This window comes from Dama dama, chromosome 22 (genome assembly GCF_033118175.1).
Source record: "Dama dama isolate Ldn47 chromosome 22, ASM3311817v1, whole genome shotgun sequence".
Classification (NCBI taxonomy): Eukaryota; Metazoa; Chordata; class Mammalia; order Artiodactyla; family Cervidae; genus Dama; species Dama dama.
Genome location: NC_083702.1, coordinates 10,534,537 through 10,561,815, shown reverse-complemented (window position 1 = coordinate 10,561,815; position 27,279 = coordinate 10,534,537). Strand labels below are relative to the sequence as shown.

Genomic DNA, 27,279 nt, shown 5'->3' with positions numbered 1-27,279 from the left:
CAATGCAGGGGATATGGGTTTGATCCCTGGTCAGGGAACTAAGATCCCCACATGAAAACTAAAATCCTTGCTGGGACTTCCCTAGTGTTCCAGTGGTTAAACCTCTGTGCTTCCAGTGCAGAGAGCATGAATTCGATCCCTGGTCAGGGCACTAAGATCCCACATGCCGTAGGGCATGGCCAAAAAGTAAACAAGACAAACAACAACTAAGATCCTCCTATGCCATGCTGTGCAGCCAAAAATAAATAAATAAAATTTTACCAAAAAAAGATAAAATTTTACCAAAATGTATCCTTTGCCCAGAGACCAACTGTTGAGATTCTGCCACCCTTGCTTTCTCTCTTGTGTTCTCTGTTATAGATGTCAAATCTATAAACCATATCTTTGTCTAAATACTCAGTGATCTGGGTGCAGACATCATAACACTCTCTCAGCCCTTCAGCATCCATCTCTTAAGTAAAAAGACATTCACTCACAAGACCACAATCCAATGATCATATTTAGGAAATCGAACACAGGTGCAATGCTATCTAATATAGAGCCCACATTCAAACTTCCTCAACTGTTTCAATAGTGTCTGTTAGAACTTGTTCTCTTTTAGATCCAAGGTCCATCCAGAAGCACATATGGCATTTAGTTGGGTCTCTCTTGTCTTCTGTAATCTGGGACATGTCTCTGACTAGTTTTTCATGACTTCAATGTTTTTGGAGGATCCAGGCCAGTCATCTTGTAAATGTCCCTTGGTTTGCGTTTGTCTGGTTCTCGTCTCATGATTAGATCCTTGAACAATTCAAGGTGCTTGAGTCCTAGCAACAAACTGTTATCCAAACATGTTGATCTAATGTCCTCTCCCACAAGCAGGGGAAGGATGTGCCTGACTCACTCCCAGCCCTGTTACCATTTGTAAAAATCTCAGGGAATTCCTTCACGGTTAACACTATGATTTCACTTCCAAGGCCCTGGGTTCAATCCCTGGTCAGGGAACTAAGGGGACCTAAGATCCTGCAAGCTGTGTGACCAAAAAAAAAAATCCTGAGAGGTGGAAAATCTGACATTCCTACTGTTTTATGCTGCATGTCTTAGCTTATATATGAGATCAAATGAGCTATTGGTATTTACTTGTCTATAATTTATCTGTTTATGTACTATCTCCCACTGTGACGTGACCATTTTTCTCCCAAGGACTTGTGACATTATTCTATATGCTTTGGACATGTAATGTTCATCATATTTACTCTGAAGCAGTTTTTTAATATTATTTTTTTGCCTTTTCTTCATATGTATGTTTCTGACATTATGAGGATTCTTTATTACAAAAGTAATGCATGCTTATTATTTCAAAAATTAAAACAAAATAGAAGTATAAAAGTAAAAATTAAAGCCTGCCATGACCTAATTCTACTCCTCAGAGAAAACTGGCAATAATAACATGGATGTTCACACACATATCCATAGCCCACTTGTTCAGCCTGGAGAATGACCTACTGGTCACTGCTCAGCATGTTTGTTTTTTTTTTTTAAAGTTTTTATTAAATTTGTTACAATACTGCTTCTATTTTATGTTCATTTTGGCCACAAAGCATTTGGGATCTTAGCCCCCCCGACAGGGATTGAACCCACACTCCTTGCATTGGAAGGTAAAGTCTTAACCTCTGGACTGCCAGGGAAGTCCTGTGGTTGCTTTTTTTAAAACCATCTGTTTTGCACCCGCATGCATTTATTGGTAAAGAGGCCCAGCGTCTCCCTCTTGAGGTCTCTTCCAGAATAGCCTGAGATTCCCAGAGCTCACTGGATTCTAAGGCTAGTCCCACGTCCATAGCTCCCAGCCTGGCTGTTGCTGGCCCCAAGGTTCATACCAGGAGCTCAGTTCTTGATCCCTGAAATGGGAATGATGCCAGAAGGTGGGAGCGTGGTTGGGGGAGAGCATGGCTTCCCACCCAAGCCACATGTGGTGTCTGCCTTCCCACAGAGTGACTTCCCTCTTCAGTGCATAGGTGTCTTCTTTGCCAGATAACCTTAGTCAGGACTGTTTCAATGGGTCAGATGGCAGCTAATCTCAATGACCCGTATAAGAAAGGGCTTGGTGCCCGGAGCTCTTTCCTTCCAGGGCTCCCAGGGACAGCCACAAATTTGCCCTCCTAGTCCCCAGATTTAGAGAGGGGAAGTTTGTTTGTTTTTTAATATGCATTTGTTTTTACTTATTCATTTCTTTGGCTGTGTCAGGTCCTAGTAGGGGCATGCAGGATCTTTTTAGTTGCAGCATGCAGGATCTTCTACTTGTGGCACCCGAACTCTTATTGCAGCGGGATCTAGTTCCTCAACCAGGGATCAAACCTGGGGCCCCCTGCACTGGGAGCACAGAGTCTTAGCCACTGGACCACCAGGGAAGTTCAAAGAAGAGGAAGCTTTGAGAGCTGATTAGAGCATGGAGTCAGACCCCTTTGGACAGGTTCCTTCCCCATCTGTCAGAGGAAGTGACAATAACAGAAAAAGGTCCAAAGACACTGTTGTTGTTCAGTCGCTAAGTCGTGTCCGACCTTTTGTGACCCTATGGACTGTAGCACGCCCAGGCTTCCCTGTCCTTCACTATCTCCCAGAGTTTCCTCAAACTCGTGTCCATTGAGTCAGTAATGCCATCCAACTATCTCATCCTCTGTCACATTACTACCTATCAACAGAGCAGATAGCCCTCAGCATAATGCTGGGCACACAGTAATAGCTCTATAGATGTGAACTATTACTATATCCCTGGATGAAGTGCCCTATTTTATAAAAATTAGATCCCCACACAAATTTTTCTCAGTCTGCTTTTCTGAATCGGTGTACTATAGACACCTCCCAAGTCTGCACGTACAGCCTCCTCTCCTGTGGAAGAGTCACATGGGTTCCCAAAGGATGGTGCCCATGCAGGAGATTAAACTGTTTCTAAGAATCAAAACCCTCAGTCTTTGCCTTGGTGATGTCTTTCTGCTTTAAATCTTAGGAAATTAGTTAAAATTTAATTCAGCTAGATTAGTTAAAGTTTAACGGTGAAGCTATCACCTGCATTTTCATTCCTTTGTCCTGGTAGTGTGTGTTTATCTTTCTGTCCATCATTTGGCTCTCAATTCACATGGGATTTCAATCATTTTCCTAACTTGGGAGAAGTGGGTGAGAGGTCAGCTTCCAATGCATGAGGTTGTAAAGGATGAGAAGGGACCAGGAGAGCCGCCAGCGAGGGTGGGAATGGGGAAGCCCTTGAGGAAGGGTCCTGGTATCAGACTTCTAGCCATCAGCATCTCTGGTTCTACCACCATCCTTGCTTCTGCTCCAGAACTTGGGACTCTTTCTGGTTGCTCCCTCACCTCTAACAGGGAACCCTTCAGGGAGTCCTGTGGACTTGTCCTCCTTAATATTTCTCACATTTGACCCTTCTTCCCAACTCCACTGTCACTTCTCACATCTAGCTCGCTGAGATGGCCCCTAACGGTCTCACCACCTTCATCCCGCCATTCCCCAAATCAGTCAAACTGTAGCCAAATCAGCCAACTGGAGCAGTTGCCTCCACCTGGTAAAGCTAAGGCTGCGCAAACAGCAACATTATCTGGAAAGTAAGAGACTGGAAACAACCTAAATATCCAACCCAAACAGTAGTATATTAATTTCCTAAGTCTGCTGAAACAAATTGTCTCAAATTTGGTGGCTTTAAACAACATATATTTATTACCTTACAGTTTTAGAGGTCAGAAGGTCAAATAGGGTCTCACTGAGCTAAAAGCAGGCTGTCAGCAGGTGTGTGTTCTTTCTGGAGGCTGTAGGGGAAGATCTGGATTCTGCCTTTTCCACCTTCAAGAGGCAGCCCACCTCTTGGCTTGTGGGCTCTTTCCATCTTAAAAGCCCACAATGGTCAGTTCTTTCATGATACCATCTCTCTGGTTCTTACTCTTCAGCCTCGCTCTTCCTCCCCTTAAGGACATTTGTTACATTGGAGTCCCTCTGGATAATCCAGGGTAATCCTCCATCTCAAGGTTGGCAAACTACTCCATCTGCAAACTTGCCATGTGACAGAACAGCACAGGTTCCAGGGAAGAGGATGTGGACAGGTCTGGGAGCCATTTATCACAAGCAGCATGAAGCGAAACTGCAGCTTCTTCCTACAGGGGAACATACCACTTTCTAGGATGGATTCACTGTGACGCTGCCTCAGTGAAAGTTCTCTCCCTTGCGCAAGCCCCTTGTACAGCCGTGAGAGGGATCCTAGCAAAGTGGGTCAAACAGTGCATCAGAAAAAATTTATTTCTGGATTTTATGACCTTTGTGATATTTACCAGGTTTTTTAAAAAAAATTTAGGATTTGTTGTGAGTTCTTTTCTCACCCGAAATATAAATTCACTTGTTACCTAATATTCTATTACAATTTTGTGTTTTTTTAAAAGGACTCTAAAAATTGTATAAATGTCAGGTCCTACACAACCAGTATGTTCTCTGACCACCACTGAGCTACAGCTGCCTGCACCAATGGAATGACTCTCAAAAATACACTGAATAAAAGAAACAAGTCATAGAAAAAAATACTCATTATATGATTCCATTTGTCTATGGTCCAAAAACAGGCAAAACTAAGTTATACAGTAGTGTATGGGGTTAAGTACACATATGGGGAAACCATAAAGAAAGAAACACAAGAGAATTGCTTACAGAATTTCAGGATAAATGTCACAGAGAAGTGATCAGGGAGAGCAATAAACAGGGTTTCTAATGGACTGATGATGTTCTTTATGTTAACTTGAGCAAAAGAAACAGTTGTCTCCATATTGGTTTTAGAACTGAATATACATTGCATACTCTCTTGCATGGGTGATGTATGTCATGATTTGAATTTTTTATTTTAAAATAACTGGGTTAATTATTTTAAGAAACAAAATTTTAAGCTTAAAATTCTACAGCAGCTTCTGACTGCACTCAAAGCAAAATCTACACCCGTTGCCGTGGCTTAAAGCCCCACGTGCTCCAGCCGGCTCTTCAACCTGAGGACATCTCCCATCACACTCCCCATCCTGCCCCCATCTAACCACATGGCCTCCCCTGGGGCTTGATCTACAAAAGCCCACCTGTGACCTCCTTCCCAGGTCCTGGTTCTCAGCCTTATTTACACTTGACACAATCACAGTTTGCAATGATATCAGTGCCGTCTCCCCAGTGGCCTCTGAGCCCAGTATGACCAAACCAAGTCTGTTTTGTTCCCACCTGGCCAAAGTAGAGGGTCTTCAAATGGGAGAAAAGGAAGGTAGAAGATCTCTCTCCCTAAACTCCAGACTCAGGTTCTTCTATTTACCCGCCTTTGCAGCATTTCTACTCACACATCTGGGAGGCATTTCAAACCTAACCGAGTCAGAACTCTGAAACCCTCAGTCTTTCCTGCCTCACTTAATGACAACTCCATCTTTGCTTGTCCAAGCCAAAATCCACAGTGCCCTCCTGGGACCTGACCACTTTCCGTCCCCTCCACTGCTGCCCTATGGACCAAACTGCCATGATCTTTCACCTAGATTACTGCAACAGACTCCCTACCCTGCTTCTGTCCTTGCCCTCTGCAGCTTCTCCACACAGCTGCAACAGGTGACTGGTTGGCTACTGCTTGGGTCCCATCATGTCCCTCCTCTGCTCAAAACTCTCCAGTGGCTCCCATCTCCCTCAGATTAAAAGCCAAAGTCCCCCCCCCCCCAAAAAAAAGCCAAAGTCCCTACAATGGTATCCCAAACTGTGACCTGTGCCTCCTTTGTTTCCCAGACCCTTTTTTTTTTTTTTTAAAAAAAAAAACCTCATCTCCCCTTAGTGTCCTTCTTAATTCAGCCACCCTGTACATTCCTGCCACAGAGCCTTTGCACTGGCTATTCCCTCTGCTTGAAAGATTCTTCCTCCAAGAATAAAAATGGCTCCCTTTCTCACCTCCTTTGAATCTGCTCACATGTCCATTTCTTAATGAGTCCTTCTCTGACCACCCTATTTAAAACTGCAAACATTCTTCTCTCAGCCCTCTTAGCTCCCCCTTACCCTGCTCTATTTTTTTTTTTTTTTTTTAATTACCGAACTGGGTCTTTGTTGTGGCGCATGGTCTTCTCACATAGCACAAGGGCTTCTCTTCTTGCGGAGCACCTGCTCCAGTGGTCCCAGGCTCAGAAGTTGCTGCACCTGGGATTCGCTCCCACAACATGTGGGACGTTAGTACCCCAACCGGGGAGAGACTGAACTTGTTTCGGCCAGACTGGAAGGTGAATTGTTAGCCACTGGACCACCTGGGGAGTCCCCCTGCTCTAATTTTTGTCTTTGCAATCATGGCTCTCCAACATACCATACAACGGACTTCTTTGCTTACCTAGCTTCTCCGCTAGAAAGTAGTTTCATAAGAGCAGAGATCTCTTGTTCACAGACGTACCCCAGGGCCTGGCACATCCAAATGAATACCTTAGTTTTCCAAAGACCAGAATGAGTTCACATCTGGAGCGGGAAAGTCATTGGCTTGAGAGTCTGTCACCCGTCACCCTCCTGGTTCACCCACCTTGGACAAATCACTTAGCCATCACAGACCTCCTCTCTGAAAAATGATGTTATGTATGACTTGAATATACTCAGTAAACTTACGGGCACATTCACCCAGGCATATTAGTAAAAACAAGACCCCCGCATTCTAGCTCGATTTACCCTTTTCCATACAGGATTTCATTTCATCTTCACACCAACCCCAGAGGTAGGTAGAGCCCTATTATGATAAGTGAAAACACCAAGGGCCTTTTTTGACAACCGAAAAACTGCAGGGAGGTCTGGGCCCCTCCCTAAATGAATGGACAGGCGAGGTCTGACCTCCTCCCCACGCTTGGGGCGGCCCCGCATTTCCGAGGCTCGGGAGGTCCCCGGCGGGTCGCAGTGCGGGGCTGCCATCCGGGGACTACATTTCCCAGGAGGAATTGCCCGCAGCTCGGCGGCTCCCGAGTTTTTAAAGGGCTCGCGTTAAATGAGGCGGAGGGAGTTCCGCCTTCTGTCGGCCAGTAAACGACTCGAAGCTTGGTGGAGACCGAGTGTACCCTGCCAGGGTAGGCGGGTGGGACCGGGTCGCGGTCTAGAAGACCCCCAGGCTCTGCAGTGTCTGCGAGGCGAGGTGAGCCCAAGCCAATCTGGAGGCAGCCTGTTCTCTTCGTGCCCACCTCGGTCTCGGACTCTATGCCCAACTCCGGGGAAACCCCTGCCAACCACCTCCCCCCCCCGCCCCTTCCTATCCAGTTCTCCCTTACAAGGGGAGGGGCAGAGAATCTCGGGGCCTGCAGGGAGAAAGGCTATCCGCCGGCGGCAAAGCTCCCGAGACCCCTAAGCGACACCTCCCTCCATTTCTGGCTTCATGACCAGGAGAGAATTTACCGGTTGCTGGGATGGGCGGGGATTCGAGATGTGATAACTACAAAATGAAGTGAAGGCCTGGGGGCGTGGGGAGCTGAGCCTCACAAAGCGCCTCTACGTCCATCCTTCCTAGTCCCGTGACCTTCACCCCTTCACCGTAAAATGGGAGTGATTGGGGGGTGGGGGGCGGGGAGTGACAGCGTTACCTGCTTCTCCAGGCAGGAGGTGCGAAGGATCGAGAAACGGGTGGAGAGCGCTGTGCAAATAAAATTATTTCATCATGGTGCCACTGAATTCATTCAGGCCTTATTTTGAGACACGCGGGGACCTGGGATGGGGGGATGACATGTCTATAGGATCGCTGGGTGAAACAACATCTCGGACCTGTGGCTGTCACGTGGATGCCTATTTTCCCAATCCAGATCTTAGTGGGAACGGGAAGAACTGTCTTTGACAATAACCAAAGCAAACCCATCAGAATGTTGTGTTTTTAAGCCAGGAGACTTCGGGGTAATTGACAATATCCAAATAAGAAGGTTGAGCTTTTGAACTAACCTGGCCCTTCCTGGTTTCTCTTCCTCATCTGTGCCACCAAGATAAGCCCCGGAGAAGGTATCCCATACCGATACAGTCTCAAGACTCCCCCTCCCCGTTCCCAATCATTTGGATTAATCCAGCCCTTGGTGTGTGTGTGGGGGGGGGGGACCCATTAATTTCCCTGTCCTCAGAGACTCCCAAGTCCAGTAGGAGCCTCCCCCCGCCCCACACCCCTCCCAATAGCGACCAGTTTCCCCTCTCTTCCCCCATCCAACCCTTCCCCGTCTACAGCTGGTGTCTGCAAACACCTCCTGGACCTTACTACCCAGATACCTTCATCATTTTGACTAGCTATAAATCCCCACCACCAGGGTATTGTTTAAGCTAAGAGTGACAGCTTATTTGCTTGGAGAATAAAAGCGGGTTGTTGCGGGAGGGGGCTCAGAGAGGGAGCTTTACAGAATCTCAACCTAGGACCCCTGCCAAGAGGGACCCTGCATGTGAATATAGGACGTCTATGGCAGACAAGAGGTCCCAGGAACGCTGCGCCTCTGACCACTAAAGCCCCTCTGAGCCCCCGAGGCTCCCCACAGACGGTGGTACCCCTTGTTTTCCTTATCTGTACCTGCCAAGCAGCAAGGGGAAAGATACATAAATTTTAACAAAGACATCGCATCTTCCGAGCAAAATGGAGGTGGTCCCGGCCAGGGCTCCCTGAACAACTCACACTTTCTGAAGATCACTGAGGACTCAAGCAATATGACCCTCTCCTTGACCTCCCCGCCAGAGCCCCGTTTTCCCAAAATCCCAAAGCTCTCAGGGCTTCTCCTCATCCCAGGGGTCCCCAAGACAGTCTTTGATTAGAGCCTTCTGAGCAGCGCCTTCATTGTGGACCTCCCAGCGCATCGTCTTCAAGGAGTCCTGGGAGGGGGACTAGACCCCCAGGCTGGGTCCTAGGAGTGGGGGCAGCAAGCTCTGTCTCTGACACCCCAAAACTCCTAGGCTGAGGAAGGACTATAAATGAATTCCCAGGTAGGATACATGGAGGATTGGGGGGGGGGGTCTTTGAGGAGAGAAGGAGACCTGGGAGACCCCTCTTCATTCCCTCAGGGACCCAGACAGCATTCGGGGTTCGGCCTCAGGAGAGATCCTCGATGCAGATGTCGGGGGCGCGCTGGGGGAGCGAACACAGAGGAGGGGGAAGGGACAAAGTTTGAACGTGCCCTTCCAACTCTTCCAGGGAAAGTTTACTTCGGGGTCCCATGGACTGAGAGATGGTAGAGGTACGGGGGGCCCGGTGGCAGGATGACCCCCGAGAGGTGACCGGACCCCGGGGGAGCGACCCCTCCCCCCTGTCCCAGCTCGGCCCGGCTGGGAGTCGCCCGTCTCGGGGCCGCGTGTGTTAGTTGGGGCCGCTTTCGGGCCGCTCTGCTGGGCTGGGGGGTCCCGCGGCGGGCCGGGAGTGGGGTCTCCGGTAGCCCCAGGGGGGAGCTTTCCTACGGGGGTTTTCAAGCAGCGGGACTCCCAGGCCCCGCAGAGCCAGCCCCCCGCAAAGGGGAAATGTGCCGGCGCGCCACCGGTCCTCAGCGCTGTTTGGGGCGCGTGGCGGGCGCGGGGGGCGGCGGCCGAGGGAGCTGGACGCCTGGCGGAGGAGTTCAGAGAGCCAGGCAGCGGCCCGGAGCGGCGGCGGGGAGCAGGAAGGCCCGGGCAGGGGGGAAAGGTCGGATTTGCTCGGCGGAAGAAACACAGATGGCGGCGGCGCGGCGCCATTCCGGGCCGGGAGCAGGCAGCCAGCAGCCCTGTCCTCACCGCGGTCCGCCCGCCGCCGCTAAATACCCGGATGCGCCGCTCGAGCGCCAGACGCGGAGCTGGGAAAAGGGAGGCAGAACAGGAGGAGGCGGAGGCAGAGGCAGAGGCAGAGGCAGAGCCGGGCGCCGAGACCGACCGAGCAACAGACCGGCGGGGCTGGGCCACGCAGACACGGCCCAGTGAGCCCTCCCCGCGACCCGAGGCGGCCCCCGAGAGTCGGCCTCTGGACTGGCCTGGGAGCCAGAGGCTCCAGAGCAGATCCCGAGTCAGGCTTTCCTCCGCTGCCGACGAGGGCTGGCCCTTTGGAAGGTGCCGTCTTCAACAGCAGAACCAGACAGGCCACCATGACCGAGAACTCCACGTCCACCCCTGCGGCCAAGCCCAAGCGGGCCAAGGCCTCCAAGAAGTCCACGGACCACCCCAAGTATTCAGACATGATTGTGGCTGCCATCCAGGCAGAGAAGAACCGCGCTGGTTCCTCGCGCCAGTCCATCCAGAAGTACATCAAGAGCCACTACAAGGTGGGTGAGAACGCGGACTCCCAGATCAAGTTGTCCATCAAGCGCTTGGTCACCACTGGAGTCCTCAAGCAGACCAAAGGGGTGGGTGCCTCGGGGTCTTTCCGCCTGGCCAAGAGCGACGAGCCCAAAAGGTCCGTGGCCTTCAAGAAGACGAAGAAGGAAGTCAAGAAGGTGGCTACGCCAAAGAAGGCAGCCAAGCCCAAGAAGGCTGCCTCCAAAGCTCCAAGCAAGAAGCCCAAAGCCACCCCAGTCAAGAAGGCCAAGAAGAAGCCGGCTGCCACGCCCAAGAAAACAAAAAAACCTAAGACTGTCAAAGCTAAGCCAGTCAAGGCATCCAAGCCTAAGAAGGCCAAACCAGTGAAGCCCAAGGCCAAGTCCAGTGCCAAGAGGACCGGCAAGAAGAAGTGACAATGAGGCTTTTCTTGTGGACACTCCTGCCTGTCTATTTTCTGTAAATACTTTCTCCTTCTCTCTTGGTCTCATTTGCCATCCTTTGCTCCTTTCCCTTCTGACTTTGTAAAGAGACAGAATTTGTATTTCTCAGAAATTAGGGAATAATTCATTTTTCCTTAACCAACCATGCAAGGACAGTAACAACAAATATCTCTGTAATGATGAGAATGTACTTCTATTTTATTTGTTACTAATCTGCTTGTGGGTTTGGGAATTTGGGTGGGTTTGTGTGTTTTCTTTAGTTGGGTGGTTGGTTCACTCTGAAGGTAAAAGTCGGTGGGGCTGGGGGGGAGGAATGGGCAAGGTAGTTTGTTGGGGCTAGGTGACAGGGAGCCCAGGAACTGTAAGAGTTGTAGGAGTTCCTCAGAGACCATCAAGCTTTAAGTTGAGCACTCCTTGTGAGAGTTTCAGAACCTTGGTGGGGAGTAGAGAGGGATGGCAGCAGCTGGACGGCAAAGGAGGTAGATGGGGGTGGGGGGAAACCCTCTCTTGGCTGTCTGCCACCTTCCCGGGGTGAGAGTGGGACTTCCAAACCCAGTTTCCTTCTCACTTCTGTTAGTTTGTCCGTGTGGCCTCTCTATTGTCCTAGGGAACGGGAGGGAGGGTTAAAGTGACAGCTGGTCCTAGAAACTGTAGCTTTTCAGTCAGCTAGAAACTAGCCACTGGGGGTTTCTGTGGATTCAGAAAGTCTCTTGTTAAATGGGAGTAGAAACTTGGGAAGGGTGAGGAGTGTCAGCCAAGTGCCTCAGTGTGCCCCTGTTGAAACTTGGGTTTTTCCACACAATTGTATTGTTTCCTAGGAGGACCTTTTTCCTTTCACCCCTTATTTTTGGTTCCTCTTGTACAAGAGGTGGCTTTGCTTGGCAGTCCAGTGGGGCTTCAGCCCTACCACTCACCACTTAAAAACCTCCTGACCTCTTTACTTTTTTTAGACGTAGTGGTAGACGGGGGAGGAGGGGAGGGCGGGGAGTGGACAGTAAGACATACTGCAGTCGATTTTGAGTTGCTAAGTAGTTTTACAGAGCTAGGTCTGGTTGTGTGTGTGTGTGTGTGTGTGTGTGTGTGTATGTATGTATGTATGTATGTATATATATACATACCTAGGGCTAGTACTTAACGTTTCACACCCGGGAGCTGGGAGAAAAAACCCTGTACAGTCTTTCCTTTTTTTTAAATAGGCGCGCTTGCGCTCTTCCCACCCTCCTCGCCCCTTTTTATTTTTAAATAAGTGTTCCTTGTGCCTGGAAGAATTTGCTGTCTTTGTAATTTTCAAACTTTAAAATAAAATGTAAAAAAAAAAACAAACCTGAGCGGTGTGTTTTTCCATACTTCTAAAACTGAAGGAGAATGCGGAGCAATATGGTGGGCGAAACCTGGGGGCGTTTGCACCTAAGCACCAGGGAGAGTTCCAAGAGCTCGACAGAACCCAGGAAACCTTAGGGCTGGAGCATATGGAACGTGCCTCAGCCTGCTTCTAGGCGCCCGCGTCCAGAGGGCGTCCCTACCTTCCGGGAGATGCGTGTGTAGGCAGGGCATGGGAATGGGGTGGGGGGGGGTCTGGTGGGTCTGGCCCTGATGTGTCTTCCAACCCCCGTCGCCTCCTCTCCCCCAACACGGACAGCTCCAGTCTCAACTTACATACAAGTCACTCCACTTTCGTCCTCTGCTGATCCCTCCAGGTCCCGCCCTCCTATCCCTAGGTCCGCCTCCCTTGCCCTAGAGCGGAGCCCTTCTCGCTCCGATTGGCTGCCGGGGCCCTGCCCCCGCACGTGATGACGCCGCTGCCTTGGTGCGCAAGGACCTGAGCGGGCAGTCTAGCTCGGGCGAGGTGGGCAAAATGTGGGCTGGCCGCGTCTTACATGCTGCGCTCTCCGGGGCCTCCCGCGGCCGCCGGGCGCAGTCGGCGCTGGCTCAGCTGCGTGGCATCCTGGAGGAGGAGCTGGAAAGCATCCGTAGAGCTGGCACCTGGAAGAGCGAGCGGGTCATCACGTCCAGTCAGGGGCCGCACATCCACGTGGACGGCGCCCCGGGAGGTAACGCCCCCCTCCTGGGAATCGCCAGACCTGGACGGGTGTTCGGGGCGGGAGGGGGGGGGGCGTCCTGAGGGTTCTTCTGAAATGGAGATCCTGGAGGCAGTGAGCGGGCCAGAGCACGGGCGCACGTAGCCGCTGCTGGACCGTTTCCCATCTGTCAGGCCGACTTGCCTTTTCCCACAGTTAATTCTAACCTGATTAGGCCTGTTCCCCCAGAAGAAGGTAATTAGTCCTTTGAGCACCTTTTTGATTTAGAGACCAGGGCTCGATCCGAGATCCAGCCTGTGAGAACGTAAGGAAGAAAGCGAGACAGCCAGTTGGCTCCCACCATACGGATTTAAGAAAGGGTGATGGGAAGGCAGCAGCAAGAAATCCCACATTTCTAGAGCTGCTGCTTTGTTCAGATTTCTGCTAACTGCTGCGCCTGCACTCCTGCAAATCTCAAAACATGGGCATGACTGGTCCCATTTACAAATGAAGAGAAGCTGATGCTCATAGATTTGAAGTGCCTTGCCCATAAACCCCCAGCTAGCTGCAGGAAGAGCTGGGCTTTTAGGGTAGGTCTTCTGGTATATTGGCGCAGGAAGGTCACCTAACTGTCCATAGAGACCAACTTTCTGGCTACAATCACTGTTTGAGCAAGGGGCTTGAGGGCTGCCCCACAAGTCATACTGTGAACTGGCCCACCAGGCCTGCCTGGTTTCTGTCTCATCTGTGGTCACTGCTCATCTTGTCTGTGCCAGGACCCAGGTGGGTGCTGGTTACCAATAGGCCTCCAAACCTGCCTTCTGCCCAGGAAATAGGCCTGGAATACTTGGTGCTGTTGTGCTTATTTGTAAAACAGAGGTCTCTCTCCTCCTCCAGGGAACCTTGGAGCAGATCAAACAGTGGGAAATTAGGAGACCCAGGTTCCCATCCTGTTTTGCCTCTCCCAAACTGAGTAAACCTTGCCCTCTTGGAGTCTTAGTTTCCTTCCTGGGTCAGCTGTGTCCACTTTGGGCTTTAAAATGCAAGGGTCAAGGTCTCAGAGAGGCCACCCTCCTGGGCATACAGTTCTATACCAGGCAGGAAAGTCAACTGTGTGGAGTTTGGAGACCATTGTAGGGCTCTGTGATGCCCTCTTCTTTTACCCAGGAAAGAGCCAAGGGCCAGATGAGGGGTTACTGGTTGTCTTCAGAGATAGAAGAAGCCAGAGAGGAAGGGCTGTGGGTGAATGTGATCCAAACCTTCTCCTTCTCCAAAGTGCTCTTCTGGGAGTCCATTTCTGCCCCTCCTTCTCCTGTAACTCTTGAATTCCGTGCCTCCTAGGGGCTCCCTGCTCCCCAGCCTGGCCTCTGCTCCAGAACAGATCGTATTGTATGGTTGTTGCCTCTTCAAGGGTGACTCAAGGTTCATTTCCTCTCTTGAGTCCTCAGGGCCTGGCACCTTTACAGGCCCTGATTGTCCTGAGTTCCTGTGTCTATCCCCTGTCCTCCATCTCAGGAATTATTAACTTCTGTGCCAACAACTACCTGGGCCTGAGCAGCCACCCTGAGGTCATCCAGGCAGGTCTGCAGACCCTAAAGGAGTTTGGAGCCGGCCTTAGTTCTGTCCGCTTCATCTGTGGCACCCAGGTACACCAAGGGTGTGGCCCGGGCTGGGGCCAGGGAGGACGGGGTGGTTGGGCACTGACTTCAGATGTCTGCTTCTGCAGTCAGCAGGGCTGGTTTAGGCAACTCAGCTCATCCCAGAACTCTGGGCCCATGCTTAGCCCCAGTGCTGTTCACTGGAAGAACTGGGTTCAAGCTTCTGTTTTGCTGTGAAGCCTTGGGCAAGAAATTTAACCTCTCAGAGTATCCATTTCCCCACCCACAGAACAGAGCTTCTTACCTGTTCCTCTTCAAGAAAGGAAGAATAGAAGGCAGGGATTGAAATAGAGGTTTCTGGAGCTATTCTGCCTGAGTTTGGTTTCTAGTACTGCCATTTATTGGTTCTGTTACCATGGGCAAGTGTCTTAACTTGTCTGAGCATCAATGCCTTCATTGGTAAAGTGGGAATAATAATACTTAATAAGATTACCCCAAATTAAAGAGTTAACAGTGAGTTGGCAAAAAAAGTTCGTTGAAGTTTTTCCGTAACATCGTTCGAAAAACCCTGAATGAACTTTCTGGCCAGCCCAATACATGTAAAAATGCTTAGAACAAGGCCTGGCACACAGCAGTGCTCAATAAATGTTGCTTAATAATTTTATTTTGTATATGCTACAAAATGAACTCTTTATACATGAAACTTATAGTGCTTACTATGTATCATGTGCTATTTTAAGAACATTGCAAATTACTTCTTAAGGCAGATAATAATCCCAAGTTCTAAGTGTTATTCTTGCCCCTGTTCTAGAGATGAGGACACTGAGGCCCCGAGAAGTTAATTGACTTGCCCAGAGCACACAGCCTATTGTGGTGGAACTTGAACCTATATGGCCTTGCTCAAGAGTCAGTGCTTCTGAGTCCTTGTGATTATTATTACTTGTCCTCTCAGAAAGGTGAAGGTGAAATGAATGGAACTTTTGACTTCCAACCAGGGCAGGTTAGACTGGACAGCTTCCAAATCCAACAATTGGAGGCCCAAATGAACCTAGAGTTACTTGTGTAATCCTCCTTTTTGCCATTAAACAACAGGAAAAGGCACTTAGGGACTTGCGTCATGATCCAGTGGTTAAGACTCTGTGCTCCCACTGCAAGGGGCGCAGATTTGATCTTTGATCCCTGGTCAGGGAACTAAGATCGTGCATGCTGTGTGGTGTGGCCAAAAAATAAATAAATAAAAGGAAAATAAAAAAGAAAATAGAAAAAAAGTGTACTCAGTTTAATAGAGAAAATATCTTCCTTTGCCATTAGCATCCGTAATTCTACCATCAGACCCCCATTGTAAAATGAAAACCCAACCAGGAAGAGGGGCACCTAGTGGGCCCCTAATGCTTCAGATTCCTGTGTTGGCTCTGGGTGAACCCTTGTGGTGCAAAAAGAAGGGGGAGGATCTGTTTGTGGCTCTCTAAGCCTCTGTCCCCAGGACTTGTCCCATGTGGCCCCAAAGGCATTAATATGTGTTTCACTCCTTTACTTCAGAGCATCCACAAAGATCTAGAAGCAAAGATAGCCCGCTTCCACCAACGGGAGGATGCCATTCTCTATCCCAGCTGTTTTGATGCCAACACCGGCCTCTTTGAGGTGTGTGACACCATGGGTGGGAGTTGGTGAGGCCTGCCAGGCTGTGCAGGGCTTGGGAGTGTGCAGTCTGGAGCACTTGGCAGGACACCAGGGCCATGTCTAGAGGCTCCAGTGGGCCAGCATGTCTCCAGGAGGAATCCTGGGGCTTACAAGGAGGCCAGCTTCCAGGGCATTTGGGAGGTAACCTACATCAGCTGGAAGGCTGAGGGTGTTAGGGCCCAGGCATTCACCATATTCTCACCTGCTTTTGCTAGAGCAGGGTCTCTGATTCAGCCCAGTCCTGGAACCCCTGGGGATCAAGATAGAGGCAGGGGGCTCCTTGCCTCCCTGCCCAGAATAATGCCCTGGTTGGCAGTGAAATATTGATTCAGGGGGAGTCATGAGGGAGGGAGAACCCCATGGTGGTTGGGTGATGGCTCTACTTCTGACTGCCTTCCAACAGGCCCTGCTGACCTCAGAGGATGCAGTCCTGTCGGATGAGTTGAACCATGCCTCCATCATTGACGGCATCCGTCTGTGCAAGGCCCACAAATACCGCTACCGCCACCTGGATATGGCTGATCTGGAAGCCAAGCTGCAGGAGGCCCAGGTGCGGCAGGGTCTCGCGCATCCAGGGCCAAGGTTTTATCCTCAGCCTCCCCCGCAAACTGCCCCCTTCCCCAGTGAAGGAAAAGAGGCTTGCAGAAGCCATCTCCTCACTCACAGGCAAATAGCCTGAAAGTTCGAAACAGCCAAGATCTGAACCCAGATCCTCAGACCCAACACGACTTGGCAACTAAACAACAACAATCTTAGAACCCAAACTTTATCCCATGGCACAATGCTGTTTTGAGTTCGAGGAAGCACCTTATGTGTGGCAGGCCCCTGCCCAGCATCAGAGTGGGATAAGCTTACGGACAGAACTGACCCCACCCCACCCTGCCCTCTGGAGAGGAGACTGGGAGCATTCTCACTGCCTAGTGGCTAAGCATGTCTCCAGACTGCCCTGGAGGAGATGGGGAAGGCCCAGAGGAGGGAGAGGATGTGCCAGCCTCCGCACGAGGGTACATGTGTGCTCATCTCTGTTCTGGGCATGGGCAGAGTGAGCCTTTAGAGCGCCAAGCAGCACAGAAAGGGAGTGACTTGGTCCAACTCGTGATACTAGCCACTGCCTTCCGTATCTTCTCTGCAGAAGCATCGGCTGCGCCTTGTGGCCACTGATGGGGCCTTTTCCATGGATGGTGACATCGCACCCCTGCAGGAAATCTGCCGCCTTGCCTCTCAATACGGTGCCTTGGTCTTTGTGGACGAAAGCCACGCCACTGGCTTCCTGGGGGCCACAGGACGGTGGGAGCACACAGCCCCTGAGGCCTTGGGTTGGACTCATCAGGGTGGGTGGGAAACAACAAGGCCAGCCCCTACACCCAACCCATGAGCCTGGGTGCTCAGGTGGCCGTGGTGGTAGTGGCAGCTTCCCTTGCAGGGGCACAGATGAGCTGCTGGGCGTGATGGACCAAGTCACCATCATCAACTCCACACTGGGGAAGGCACTGGGTGGAGCATCAGGTGCCTGCTGGCTTGGGCCCCTGGGCTCCCTTTATCTGCACGCATGGCCCTGGAGGGGTCTTGAGGGAGGTGGGAAGGGGAGACCTGGGGCTGCAGGGAAGAAGACAGCATGGACTGTCCTCTCAGGAGGGCCATGGGGTAAGCTCTGGCTCCTTGTGCTCACCCTTGTTCTCAGGGGGCTACACGACCGGGCCTGGGGCCCTGGTGTCCCTGCTACGGCAGCGGGCCCGGCCCTACCTCTTCTCCAACAGTCTGCCACCTGCTTCTGTCGGCTGTGCCTCCAAGGCCCTGGACCTGCTCATGGAGAGCAATGCCATCGTCCAGTCTATGGCGGCCAAGACCCTGCGGTGCGGTCCTGGGCAGGGTGGGGCCAGCTGGGGCGAGGGAGCTAGTGAGGGTCTGCCCTGTGTGCCTGCACAGGCCTATAACTCCCTGCCTTTGCATCCTGCCTCTGCCCACCTCCATGTCCCCAGCGGGTTGCTCTGGAACTTGGCTCTCTTAACCAGGGGCTACGTGCTTGCCCCCACCCTCTTCTCTCTGTCTTTTTCTTCCATTTCTTGGTACATTTCATGTATGTTTATTTTTTTTATTTTTTGGCCTTACTGCCTGTGGGATCTTAGCTCCCCAACCAAGGATCGAACCCACGCCCCCTGCATTGGAAGTATGGAGTATTAATCACTGGACTCCCAGGGAAGTCTCCCCGGTGCATTTCTTTGCAAATGATCCTGCATTCCCCCTTCTTGTACAGTCCTGTCTTTCTGCCTCCCTAACTGGTCTTCCTGTTCCTCTGCCTCTTTCCCCATCTGCCTCTCTGGGTCAGCATCTCTGTCTTTGTTGGTCCCTCCTGCAGACTTGGTCACAAGCCTTGGGTCACATCCATGTCCATCAGGGGTGGATGTGATTACTTCACAGTCCCCCAACTCCCAGTAACACCCAGCTCATGCCCACAGATTCCGCAGTCAGATGGAGGCTGCTGGCTTCACCATCTCAGGAGCCAATCACCCCATCTGCCCTGTGATGCTGGGTGACGCTCGGCTGGCCTTAAACATAGCAGATGACATGCTTAAGAGAGGTAAGGAGGCAGGGCTTGAGATGTGGCTGTGGGTCCTAAAAGAAAAGGAGGGAACCCTTAGACTGAATATCCCCTCTTCCCCCAGCCCTACTACCCTTCTTAGATCAGATGTCTGTCCAAGCTTGAAAACCCTAGGCCATGAGGCAGTCCCAGGTTTGAGAGACCTTTGGCTGCTCCCTTGCCCTCTGTAGCCCCCAGAAAAGTAAGAGCTATCTGTCATGCCCCCCCAGAACCTGCCTGGTTATGGTGAGCCCCAACTTGACCCTCTCTACCCTCGCAGGCATCTTTGTCATTGGGTTCAGCTACCCTGTGGTCCCCAAGGACAAGGCCCGGATCCGAGTCCAGATCTCAGCAGTGCACAGCGAGGAGGACATTGACCGCTGTGTGGAGGCCTTCGTGGAGGTGGGGCGACTGCACGGGGCACTGCCTTGAGTTCTGGGTAGTGACCAGCAGAGCCGAGGTCCCCCTCCCAACACAGTGAAAAGGGGGGCCTCTGATCAGCCCAGGCCAGAGGCTCTGAACTCTGTCATTCCTGGCGCCAGGCTGGCATGAGGCCTGTGCTTGTGGGTGTGAGGTTAAAGCAACAGTGTGGAAATCGGCTGTGATGTGTTGGTCTGCTTTATTCTCTCAGAGCAGCCCCAGTCCTGCAGCTGGTTGAAGGATCAGGCAGGAGCTGGGGCTTTGAGGGCTGTGATAGCTCTCAGAGTTGATCACCTCTTCGAAATTAAGATGGGACCCAGGCAGGTGGGATGACACCATTTGGCTCAGTTGGATGCTTTCCTGACGTAGAGAGAAGCTGAGCACCAGCCCTACAGGCCCCTTCCCATGCCACCCGCCCCCCCCTACTCCACAGCCTCCAGAGTCTAGCCCTGGTGAACCCCTCATCCTCTGCTCCCCACCCCAAGGATGGCCTACAGCTGCCCAGATAAGAAGGGGCTGGACACCCAAGTCCATGTTTGGGAGAAGCAGAAGATTGCGCCCCGGAGGAAAGAATGTCACTATTGGAGAGGCCCCGAGAGACTGGAACCCTATATTCTATCCCCACTTTGTCCCTGCCTTTGTGGCCTTAGGCAGCCCCTGCCCCCGTGTGTGCCTTGGTCTTCCCTGCTGTACCAAGACTGGCTGTTACATTGGTATCTGGAGCCCTTCCATCTCCATATTCCCAGGGCTCACTGGTCTAGTCAGAGGAACCGCCAGGGGGCGCAGTGAGCTCCGGGTTCTGGCTGCTATTTTCCAGCCCCCTCTAGACTTCAGGCCTTGGACAGGCTGTTTTTACAGCCCCACAGGCAAGGCCCCATCCCCACTGCCCCCCCCCCCCAACCCCCGACAATGGCTCACTGCTCCCCTGCTAGAGATGAAAGTCCCCTTTCCATCGTCGCAGCCCTTCTCTCTCCATAGCCCTCCCCACTCAGCCTTATGGGCACCTGGTAGGGTAAAGGATGGGTCTGAGTCACACAGCTCCAGCCTCAGCATGGTGTGGCCTTGGGAGCTAATAGTCTGCTGGCGAGAGGGCAGGGAGGATGAAAAAGCCCTTTTTCATTAGAGGTGGGCGCCACGGCTCTGGTGCCCCACACCCCCAGCCCTCCCTTCAGCCTGGGTGTCTAGAGAGGGACAGTCTGGGTGAGCTCTGGTCCCAGCCAGCAGGGTCTTAACGCTGGGATTCTGAGAATCCTAGCCTGTGATCCTGGGCAGTTTGAAGCTGGGGGTCCAGGAGTTTGAGGTACTTGGGGATGCAGCCCCAGGGAAGGGGGCTGCAGTGGCCACGTCAGGGGCCCAAACACGGGGTAGGGCATCTAGCACCAGGTGCACTTCAGCAGCAAGTACCCACCGCCTGGTGCCCAGCGCCTGGCCAGGCCAGCAGCTTGATGTGTGTGGTCTGCTCAGGCTGGCAGGTCATGGCAGGTGACCATGAGCAGCCACGGGAGGACGGGTCACAGTTGGTGATGCCCAGATAAGACAGCCGTAGGTGAGGTCCACCCACCAGTGGTACAGAGTGCATGCTTCTTCCTCCTACAGTTTCCAGGCACCACCAGCTGCTGACATTGTGTGCCTGGGGACAGCCCAGCACTGTGACGCTGTGGGCCAGCTCGTCGCAGTAGGGTGCCAAGTTTTCAGCCAGCTCATGGTTCAGCATGTGACCTGTACTGGCCCAGGTCCACCATGGCGCAGGTCTTCCGCAACTGTCCCAAGGGGTCAGAAGAGGTGCCAGCAGGCACAGGGGCACCTCTGGGCACACATGCTTGGGCTTAGCACATACTGGTCATTGCCAGAGGCCAAGACAGGCTATAGGGCCAGCCACAAAGTCGCACTTTCACATCTTGCAGGGCCCAGATCTCCAGGGACTGCTCTCAGGGCACACCATCTGTCCTCTACATTGGGCACAGGGTTCAAGGCCACAGCCACCAGAAGCAGCAGTTGGAACAGGGGGAGGTGTGGGTGCCCGGGGCCCACTGGGCTCAGGCCATGGTGAGGCGCCCATTCTGCCTGCCTCACAGGTGGTCCTGCTCTGGTTGCCTCGATCTTTCTCTCCTCGGCTGTCATCACAGCTCAGCTTAGCTGCTCCTGGGAGCTCTTTGCCCTAGAACTGCTCCAACCCAGCCAGAGCCCAGACTCTGGCAAGGAGGGCCATAGCTGGCTTGGGGCTCCCAAGGGGAGGGAGGGCAGTGTGTCAGGGCTTTCAGGGTCCAGGCCTGCCACATTTGTGAGTCAAGGCTTCTGGGAATCTCACAGTGCATTCCTTCCATATAAGATGGTTGTGGACCCCCAAGTTATCAAATCCCACCACTCTAAGTCTAGATCCTACAGTTCTGCTCTTCCGAGATCACAAGATTCTACAATTCTAACTCCTTAATGCAGTTTTGATAGCTCTGAATTCAGGTTTGCAGAATCTAGGGATGATCCCTAATATTTTCAGTTCAATGAGTTTCTGCTTCTAAAAGTTCGGGGATGTTCCACATCTGTGTTGGGTGGCATCAGGCTTTAGAGGAGCGTGAGCACTGGTGAACATCCCAGGGCCTCGGGAAGCCAGTTCTGAAGAGTCTCGTCCCAGCTCCTCAGGCCTTGGTTGCAAGTCCTGGCTTCATCAGCATCATCTCAGGCTGTTTTCTTTCTCTTTGCACAGACTTCTTGACATTCACCCCACCCTCCCAGCTTCTAGAAAGACTACACAACCCCTACCGCCTCTCTTCCCCATTCATTGCAGACTGCCTTCTGCCCCCACTACATTTGTCTAGTACCAACAACCACCTTGTTGTTAAATCCAATGCATCTTGTCCCACTGGCCTCTAACCCTCTGGAAGATGTGGCCATGTGGTCCACTCCTCCTCCAAGAGGAGGTCCAGACCAGAACCCCATGACTAAATCACCAGTCATTCACCAAGACCTGGTAACCTCTTTGCCTGGAGGAGAGGCTCTTAATGGGTCACTCATTAAATCACTCCCCCTCTAGCCATTCTTTCAACCCCAGGCCATAATAAGCTAATTACAAAATAAATGAGCAGGTCACGCCCCTGCTCTAGAATCTTCTGTAGTTCCCCACTGCCCTAAGACTAAAAGTCAGACTCTGGACACGCACATAGACCCTTCAGTCTTCAGGCAGACTGAAGCCCTGGAATCAGCTTAGGGAAGCTCATGGGTCTTGAAATTCTCAGGGCCAGGAGGAATCCTAGTCTGCAGAAAAAAAGACTTTTTTCTGGTTTCCTAGCGTTGGACACTCCATTCAAGACTAGAAGTCCTGGGACTTCCTTGATAGTTCAGTGGTCAAGACTCCGCACTTCCAATGCAGGGGACTCTGGTTCGATCCCTGGTTGGGGAACTAAGATCCCATATGCCATGTGGCAAAAAAAAAAAAGACTAGGAGTCCTTTCTGAACTTGGGTTGGAGCCCTTCTTGGAGCAGGGAGCAGAGAGAATGTGGAGTGGAGTGAGCAAGCAGGACCACGGGAGGTGAGAGGGCCAGGAATGGACTGGGCCCTGGGCACAGAGGGGTTAACCACAAAGCGAGAATCTCAGAGAGCGAGATCAATGGGTTACTCGCTGCAGAAAGGCAGAAGCAACGCAGAGAGGCGGAGGAGTGGAGAGCCAGGCAGAAGAGCATGCCACCCGGGGAAAATCAGGGGCTGAGGAGGAGGTGGCTACTTCTTCGGAGGGAGAGGAGAGGCCTTAAAGGAGAAGAGGGCGCAGTGGGAGGCAGAGCTGTACCTGCAGGTAGGCACCAAGGGGCAGCCACTGAGCCAGGAGGCAGCTTCAGCCTGGTCAGTTTGCCCAGGGAGAGCAGGAGCCCAGTGCCCAGGACTGAGGTCTGTGTCGCCCATCTGGGCTTGGTGGCGGGGGTGGGGGGTGGGGGCGGGCTCCTGCATGCTGGGATGGGGAGTCTCTAAGAGACCACCTTTCTTTCCTCCTCCCTGCTCGGCCCCCTTGCCCTTCATTCGTCCAGCTACCCCAGAGGTCCAAACATGCAGGGAGACCCACAAGTAGCAGCCGATGTGGGCCATGGGGTGTGACAGGGGTCAGGTGGTCATAGCCTACATAGATGTAACACACACACAGACACACGCACGCATGTACACATGCAGGTTGTCAGGGGCACCACAGCTCTCAGATGAGTGCTCCAGCCTGGGAGTCGGTACCAGGGTCGCAACAACCTCAGATCTCTCAGAGTGTGATAACTAGCTTCCCAAGTCCCCTCTCTGAGCCTCAATTTCCTCATGTGCAAAGGTGGGCAGTGACCTATATGGTGCTCCCAGTTGTGCCATGTGGTGTTCTCACTAAGCTGGACTATCCAGTGACTCAGGGATGTCACCCCAGTTTGGCTGAATTTGACTAATATCCGAAAGTCTTCCCTGTATTTCAGATCCCCATTGAAAAGTGAGGAAAATACACCAGATCCTGGGGTTGGAACTGCCCCTCCCCACACCCCACTTTGCACATGTCTTTACCTGCATCATTGGTTGAAGGTGTCTATCCATTACCTAATCAGTCCTTCACGCCCTGGGATGTTTCCTAGGAAACTGAGAAACCCACCTTAGACACCAGTGAGACTGCCAGGAGCTTGCACAGTGGGTCTCAGGGATAAGTTTTGTCTCTGTCTGCCCAACATCCCTGTCCCCCACAAACGTCCACCCCAGGAGACTTGGCCAGGCCTATGGTGGGGGAACTAGACCCCTGAATTGAGTGACCAGAGCTGAGGACTCCAGCTTTTCTTCCTCAGGTGCCCATCTGTTGGGAAGATGGCTGATATTCAGAACATTTCGCTAGACAGCCCGGGGAGTATGGGGGCTGTGGCAGTGCCCGTGGTCTTTGCCCTCATCTTCCTGCTGGGCACGGTGGGCAACGGGCTGGTCCTGGCAGTGCTGCTGCAGCCTGGCCCAAGTGCCTGGCAGGAGCCGGGCAGCACGACGGATCTATTCATCCTCAACCTGGCCGCGGCTGACCTCTGCTTCATCCTGTGCTGCGTGCCTTTCCAGGCCGCCATCTACACGCTGGACGCCTGGCTCTTCGGGGCCCTGGTTTGTAAGGCTGTGCATCTGCTCATCTACCTCACCATGTACGCCAGCAGCTTCACCCTGGCGGCTGTCTCAGTGGACAGGTGCGCTGGGCTGGGAACTCGGCCCGGTCTGGGGGAGGGGAAGGAGGGAATGGGGGACCAAAAAGGGAGGGGGAAGGAGAAAAAGAACAGCTGTCTGGCCCCCACCAACCAGTCTCGGGGCATACTGCCCCGAGTATACTGCAGGGCATACTTGAGGGGGTCATCCTGCCCTCACCCCATCTTCACTGGGAGAATCCTGAGAACATCTCTGTGTTCCAAGTGTCAGCACAGGGCCTGGCACTTAGTCCGTGCTCTGTAAGCATGAAATGAATGGCAAAAGGAACACACGAATGAAATTCATCAGCTATTTTATTACCGCCCACATCTGGCCCGAGTTGTGGTCAGACCGGCTTTCAGGGCTTGAAACTTGGGGTTAAACCTAGGCTCACTGTCTAGTTAACTCGTTGATGACCTTGGGCCGGTTGGTCATTTCTCGCTGAGCTCCGCCCCAGCCTCGGTAGGTGCCGGGCGCTGGTCCAAGCGCTTTTCGCGCTAACTCCCTTCATCCCCACAACCTCCCTGCGAGCGAGGCCCGGCGCGCGGTCACCGCGACAGTTCAGACGCGGGAGGTATCCAGGCTGCCCGCCCGCCGCCGCGCTGACGCCGCGCCCGCCCGCAGGTACCTGGCCGTGCGGCACCCCCTGCGCTCGCGGGCCCTGCGCACGCCGCGCAACGCCCGCGCCGCCGTGGGCCTGGTCTGGCTGCTGGCGGCGCTCTTCTCGGCGCCCTACCTCAGCTACTACGGCACAGTGCGCTACGGCGCGCTTGAGCTCTGCGTGCCCGCCTGGGAGGACGCGCGCCGCCGCGCCCTCGACGTGGCCACCTTCGCCGCCGGCTACCTGCTGCCCGTGGCCGTGGTGAGCCTGGCCTACGGGCGCACGCTGCGCTTCCTGTGGGCAGCCGTGGGCCCCGCGGGCGCGGCGGCGGCCGAGGCCCGGCGCAGAGCCACGGGCCGCGCGGGGCGCGTCATGCTGGCGGTGGCGGCGCTCTACGCCCTCTGCTGGGGCCCGCACCACGCGCTCATCCTCTGCTTCTGGTACGGCCGCTTCGCCTTCAGCCCGGCCACCTACGCCTGCCGCCTGGCCTCGCACTGCCTCGCCTACGCCAACTCCTGCCTCAACCCGCTCGTCTACGCGCTCGCCTCCCGCCACTTCCGCGCCCGCCTCCGCCGCCTGTGGCCCTGCGGCCGCCGCCGCCCCCGCGCCCGCTGCCCCCCGGGTGGTGCCCGCCGCGCCCTTCGTCGCGTCCGCCCGGGATCCCCGGGCCCCGCCGGCTGCTCCGGGAACGCCCGGCCTCGCGGGAGGCTGCCGGTGGGCTGCGACTGGGGCGGGGAGCGGGGTCCAGAGCCCGCAGGTGGTGGAGAGGCGTCCAGGGTCCTACATGCCAGAGGACCAGAATAAACCTTGTCTGCCTCCGCTCTGCCAGGTGTCCGTCTGTCTGTCCTTCCTCTTCCAGGGCCGGACCGTACTAGGAGATGGGGCCAAAGCCAGGAACCCTCTGAGGAGAAGTGGACACTCAGTCCACGGAGTGACACCCCTGGACGGTGAAAATGGTTCCACGCAGCCAAGCGCAGGCCCCCAGGCCAGGCAGCCCCCAGACTATGTCCATAGCAACTCTGGCAGGAAGGAGGGTTGTCCCTCTGCCCATTCCTCCAACTCTGTTAGCGTCTTGGAAGCCCTGCTTCCTCTACCAAGCCCCTTCTCCCTTCGAAGTCCTGTCCTGAGTAACTTAATAGCGTAGTAGTAGTGCTGGTCGCTCAGTCGTGTCCGATTCTTTGCGAACCCAAGGACTGTAGTCCAGTCAGGCCTCTCTGCCCTTGGGATTTCCCAAACAAGAATACTGGAGTGGATTGCCCTTCCCTTCTCCAGGGGATCTTCCCAACCCAGGGATGGAAGCTGGGTCTCCTGCATTGTAGGCAGATTCTTTACCGTCTGAGCCATCAGGGAAGTCAGAGTAACTTAATACTAACAGATACAAAATAAACATAGCAAATACTTATTAAGCACTTTGTATGTATCCCATGAGGCTTCCCTGATGGCTCAGCTGGTAAAGAATCCGCCTGCAATGAGGGAGACCTGGGTTCGTTTCCTTGGTTGGGAAGATCCCCTGGAGAAGGGAACAGCTACTACAGTGTTACATTCTTCAATCTAATTATAGCTTTGCAAGGTAGATATCATTCGTTCCTCTTTAAAGATGTAGACATCAGGAATCAGAGGGGTTTAGCGATGTGCCACACAGCTAGTGTTTGGGAGAGTCTGGATTCAAACCTACTACTATTTACCTTTTCTACTTAGCAGAACTGACTTCTCCACCTCTGGGACCTCTGCAGATCCCATGGTTTCCAGTGTATCTCTTGGTTCTTCCTCATTCCGCATCACCTCTCTTCCCCAAACCTATAGATCCCCATACTCAACTGGCTGCCCTGGAAACCACAGAGGGCCCCCACTCCCCTGCTATAGCAGAATTCTGTTTAGGTACTCAGGACAGCGGGTCTTGATGGGTGTGCCCCAGCCGTCAAGTCCTAGGTCCACTGCCTGACCCCAACCCCTCACATTATTCCTTCAGCCACTTGAGGCTCCTGGCTCAGGGGAGACATTGAGCCATACTCAGACCCCAGCTGGCCTTCCAGCAGCCCTGATTACCCTGTGGCCCCCCTCCCTACCTGGCCCTACACACAGCTGGCATAGTCTGTGGCTGTGGAAATCTCCTAATTAACCAATAGATCAGTCCCAATGGTGTGGAGCTGCCCACTTCCTCCCTCACCGTAAGCCAATATTGTTTATTAGCTTCTGGCTGAGACCTTCCAATTCTCTGTCTCCCCGGCACACATGCCCCAGCTGCTGGGCACCCTGGAAAGGCCCTCCTTGACACTGGGCAGCTGCTGAGACCTCCTCACTGCCTGCCACCTGCCACAGACCCAGGGATCAGAGTGGCAGTCAGCCTTCTCAGGGGGAGGCTGAGAGCCAGCTGGGAAGCCAGTGCCGCCAGGGCCCAGCACCAGGGCTGACACCTGGTCCCCAGCTCTTTCTCCCCGGTCTCTGCCAAGATGTCCCCGACTGACTCAGGCTGCAGCAGTGGGAGAGTTTCCTGGAGGGCAGGGGCCATGATGCTGCCGCTTCTGCAGCCCCCAGGGTGGCCTCTGTCTC

At 53.3% G+C, this 27,279-nt stretch overlaps 3 protein-coding genes across 3 annotated transcripts; all 3 read left to right on the top strand.

The window, feature by feature from the left end:
• Positions 1-9,760: 9,760 nt before the first annotated feature.
• Positions 9,761-12,020, top strand: LOC133043595 (histone H1.0). Its single transcript, XM_061124586.1, has one exon. It carries the CDS (start codon positions 10,062-10,064, stop codon positions 10,644-10,646), a length of 585 nt encoding a protein of 194 aa, XP_060980569.1. The 5' UTR covers positions 9,761-10,061; the 3' UTR covers positions 10,647-12,020.
• Positions 12,021-12,482: 462 nt separating this feature from the next.
• GCAT (glycine C-acetyltransferase) lies at positions 12,483-19,141 on the top strand. Its single transcript, XM_061124049.1, has 9 exons — positions 12,483-12,724; positions 14,207-14,337; positions 15,829-15,930; positions 16,373-16,519; positions 17,102-17,256; positions 17,393-17,475; positions 17,651-17,822; positions 18,426-18,547; positions 18,828-19,141. Exons 1-9 carry the CDS (start codon positions 12,529-12,531, stop codon positions 18,977-18,979), a joined length of 1,260 nt encoding a protein of 419 aa, XP_060980032.1. The 5' UTR covers positions 12,483-12,528; the 3' UTR covers positions 18,980-19,141.
• A 4,633-nt stretch (positions 19,142-23,774) lies between these two features.
• On the top strand, positions 23,775-25,535 carry GALR3 (galanin receptor 3). The gene is made up of 2 exons (XM_061124048.1): positions 23,775-24,133; positions 24,753-25,535. Exons 1-2 carry the CDS (start codon positions 23,775-23,777, stop codon positions 25,531-25,533), a joined length of 1,140 nt encoding a protein of 379 aa, XP_060980031.1. The 3' UTR covers positions 25,534-25,535.
• The last annotated feature ends 1,744 nt before the right edge of the window (positions 25,536-27,279 follow it).

Coding starts and splice junctions, on each gene's coding strand:
- LOC133043595 (XM_061124586.1), top strand. CDS start 10,062: ATGACCGAGAACTCCACGTCCACCCCTGCGGCCAAGCCCAAGCGGGCC.
- GCAT (XM_061124049.1), top strand. CDS start 12,529: ATGTGGGCTGGCCGCGTCTTACATGCTGCGCTCTCCGGGGCCTCCCGC. Junction 12,725..14,206: donor CGTGGACGGCGCCCCGGGAG/GTAACGCCCCCC, acceptor CCTCCATCTCAG/GAATTATTAACTTCTGTGCC. Junction 14,338..15,828: donor GCTTCATCTGTGGCACCCAG/GTACACCAAGGG, acceptor CCTTTACTTCAG/AGCATCCACAAAGATCTAGA.
- GALR3 (XM_061124048.1), top strand. CDS start 23,775: ATGGCTGATATTCAGAACATTTCGCTAGACAGCCCGGGGAGTATGGGG. Junction 24,134..24,752: donor GCGGCTGTCTCAGTGGACAG/GTGCGCTGGGCT, acceptor GCCCGCCCGCAG/GTACCTGGCCGTGCGGCACC.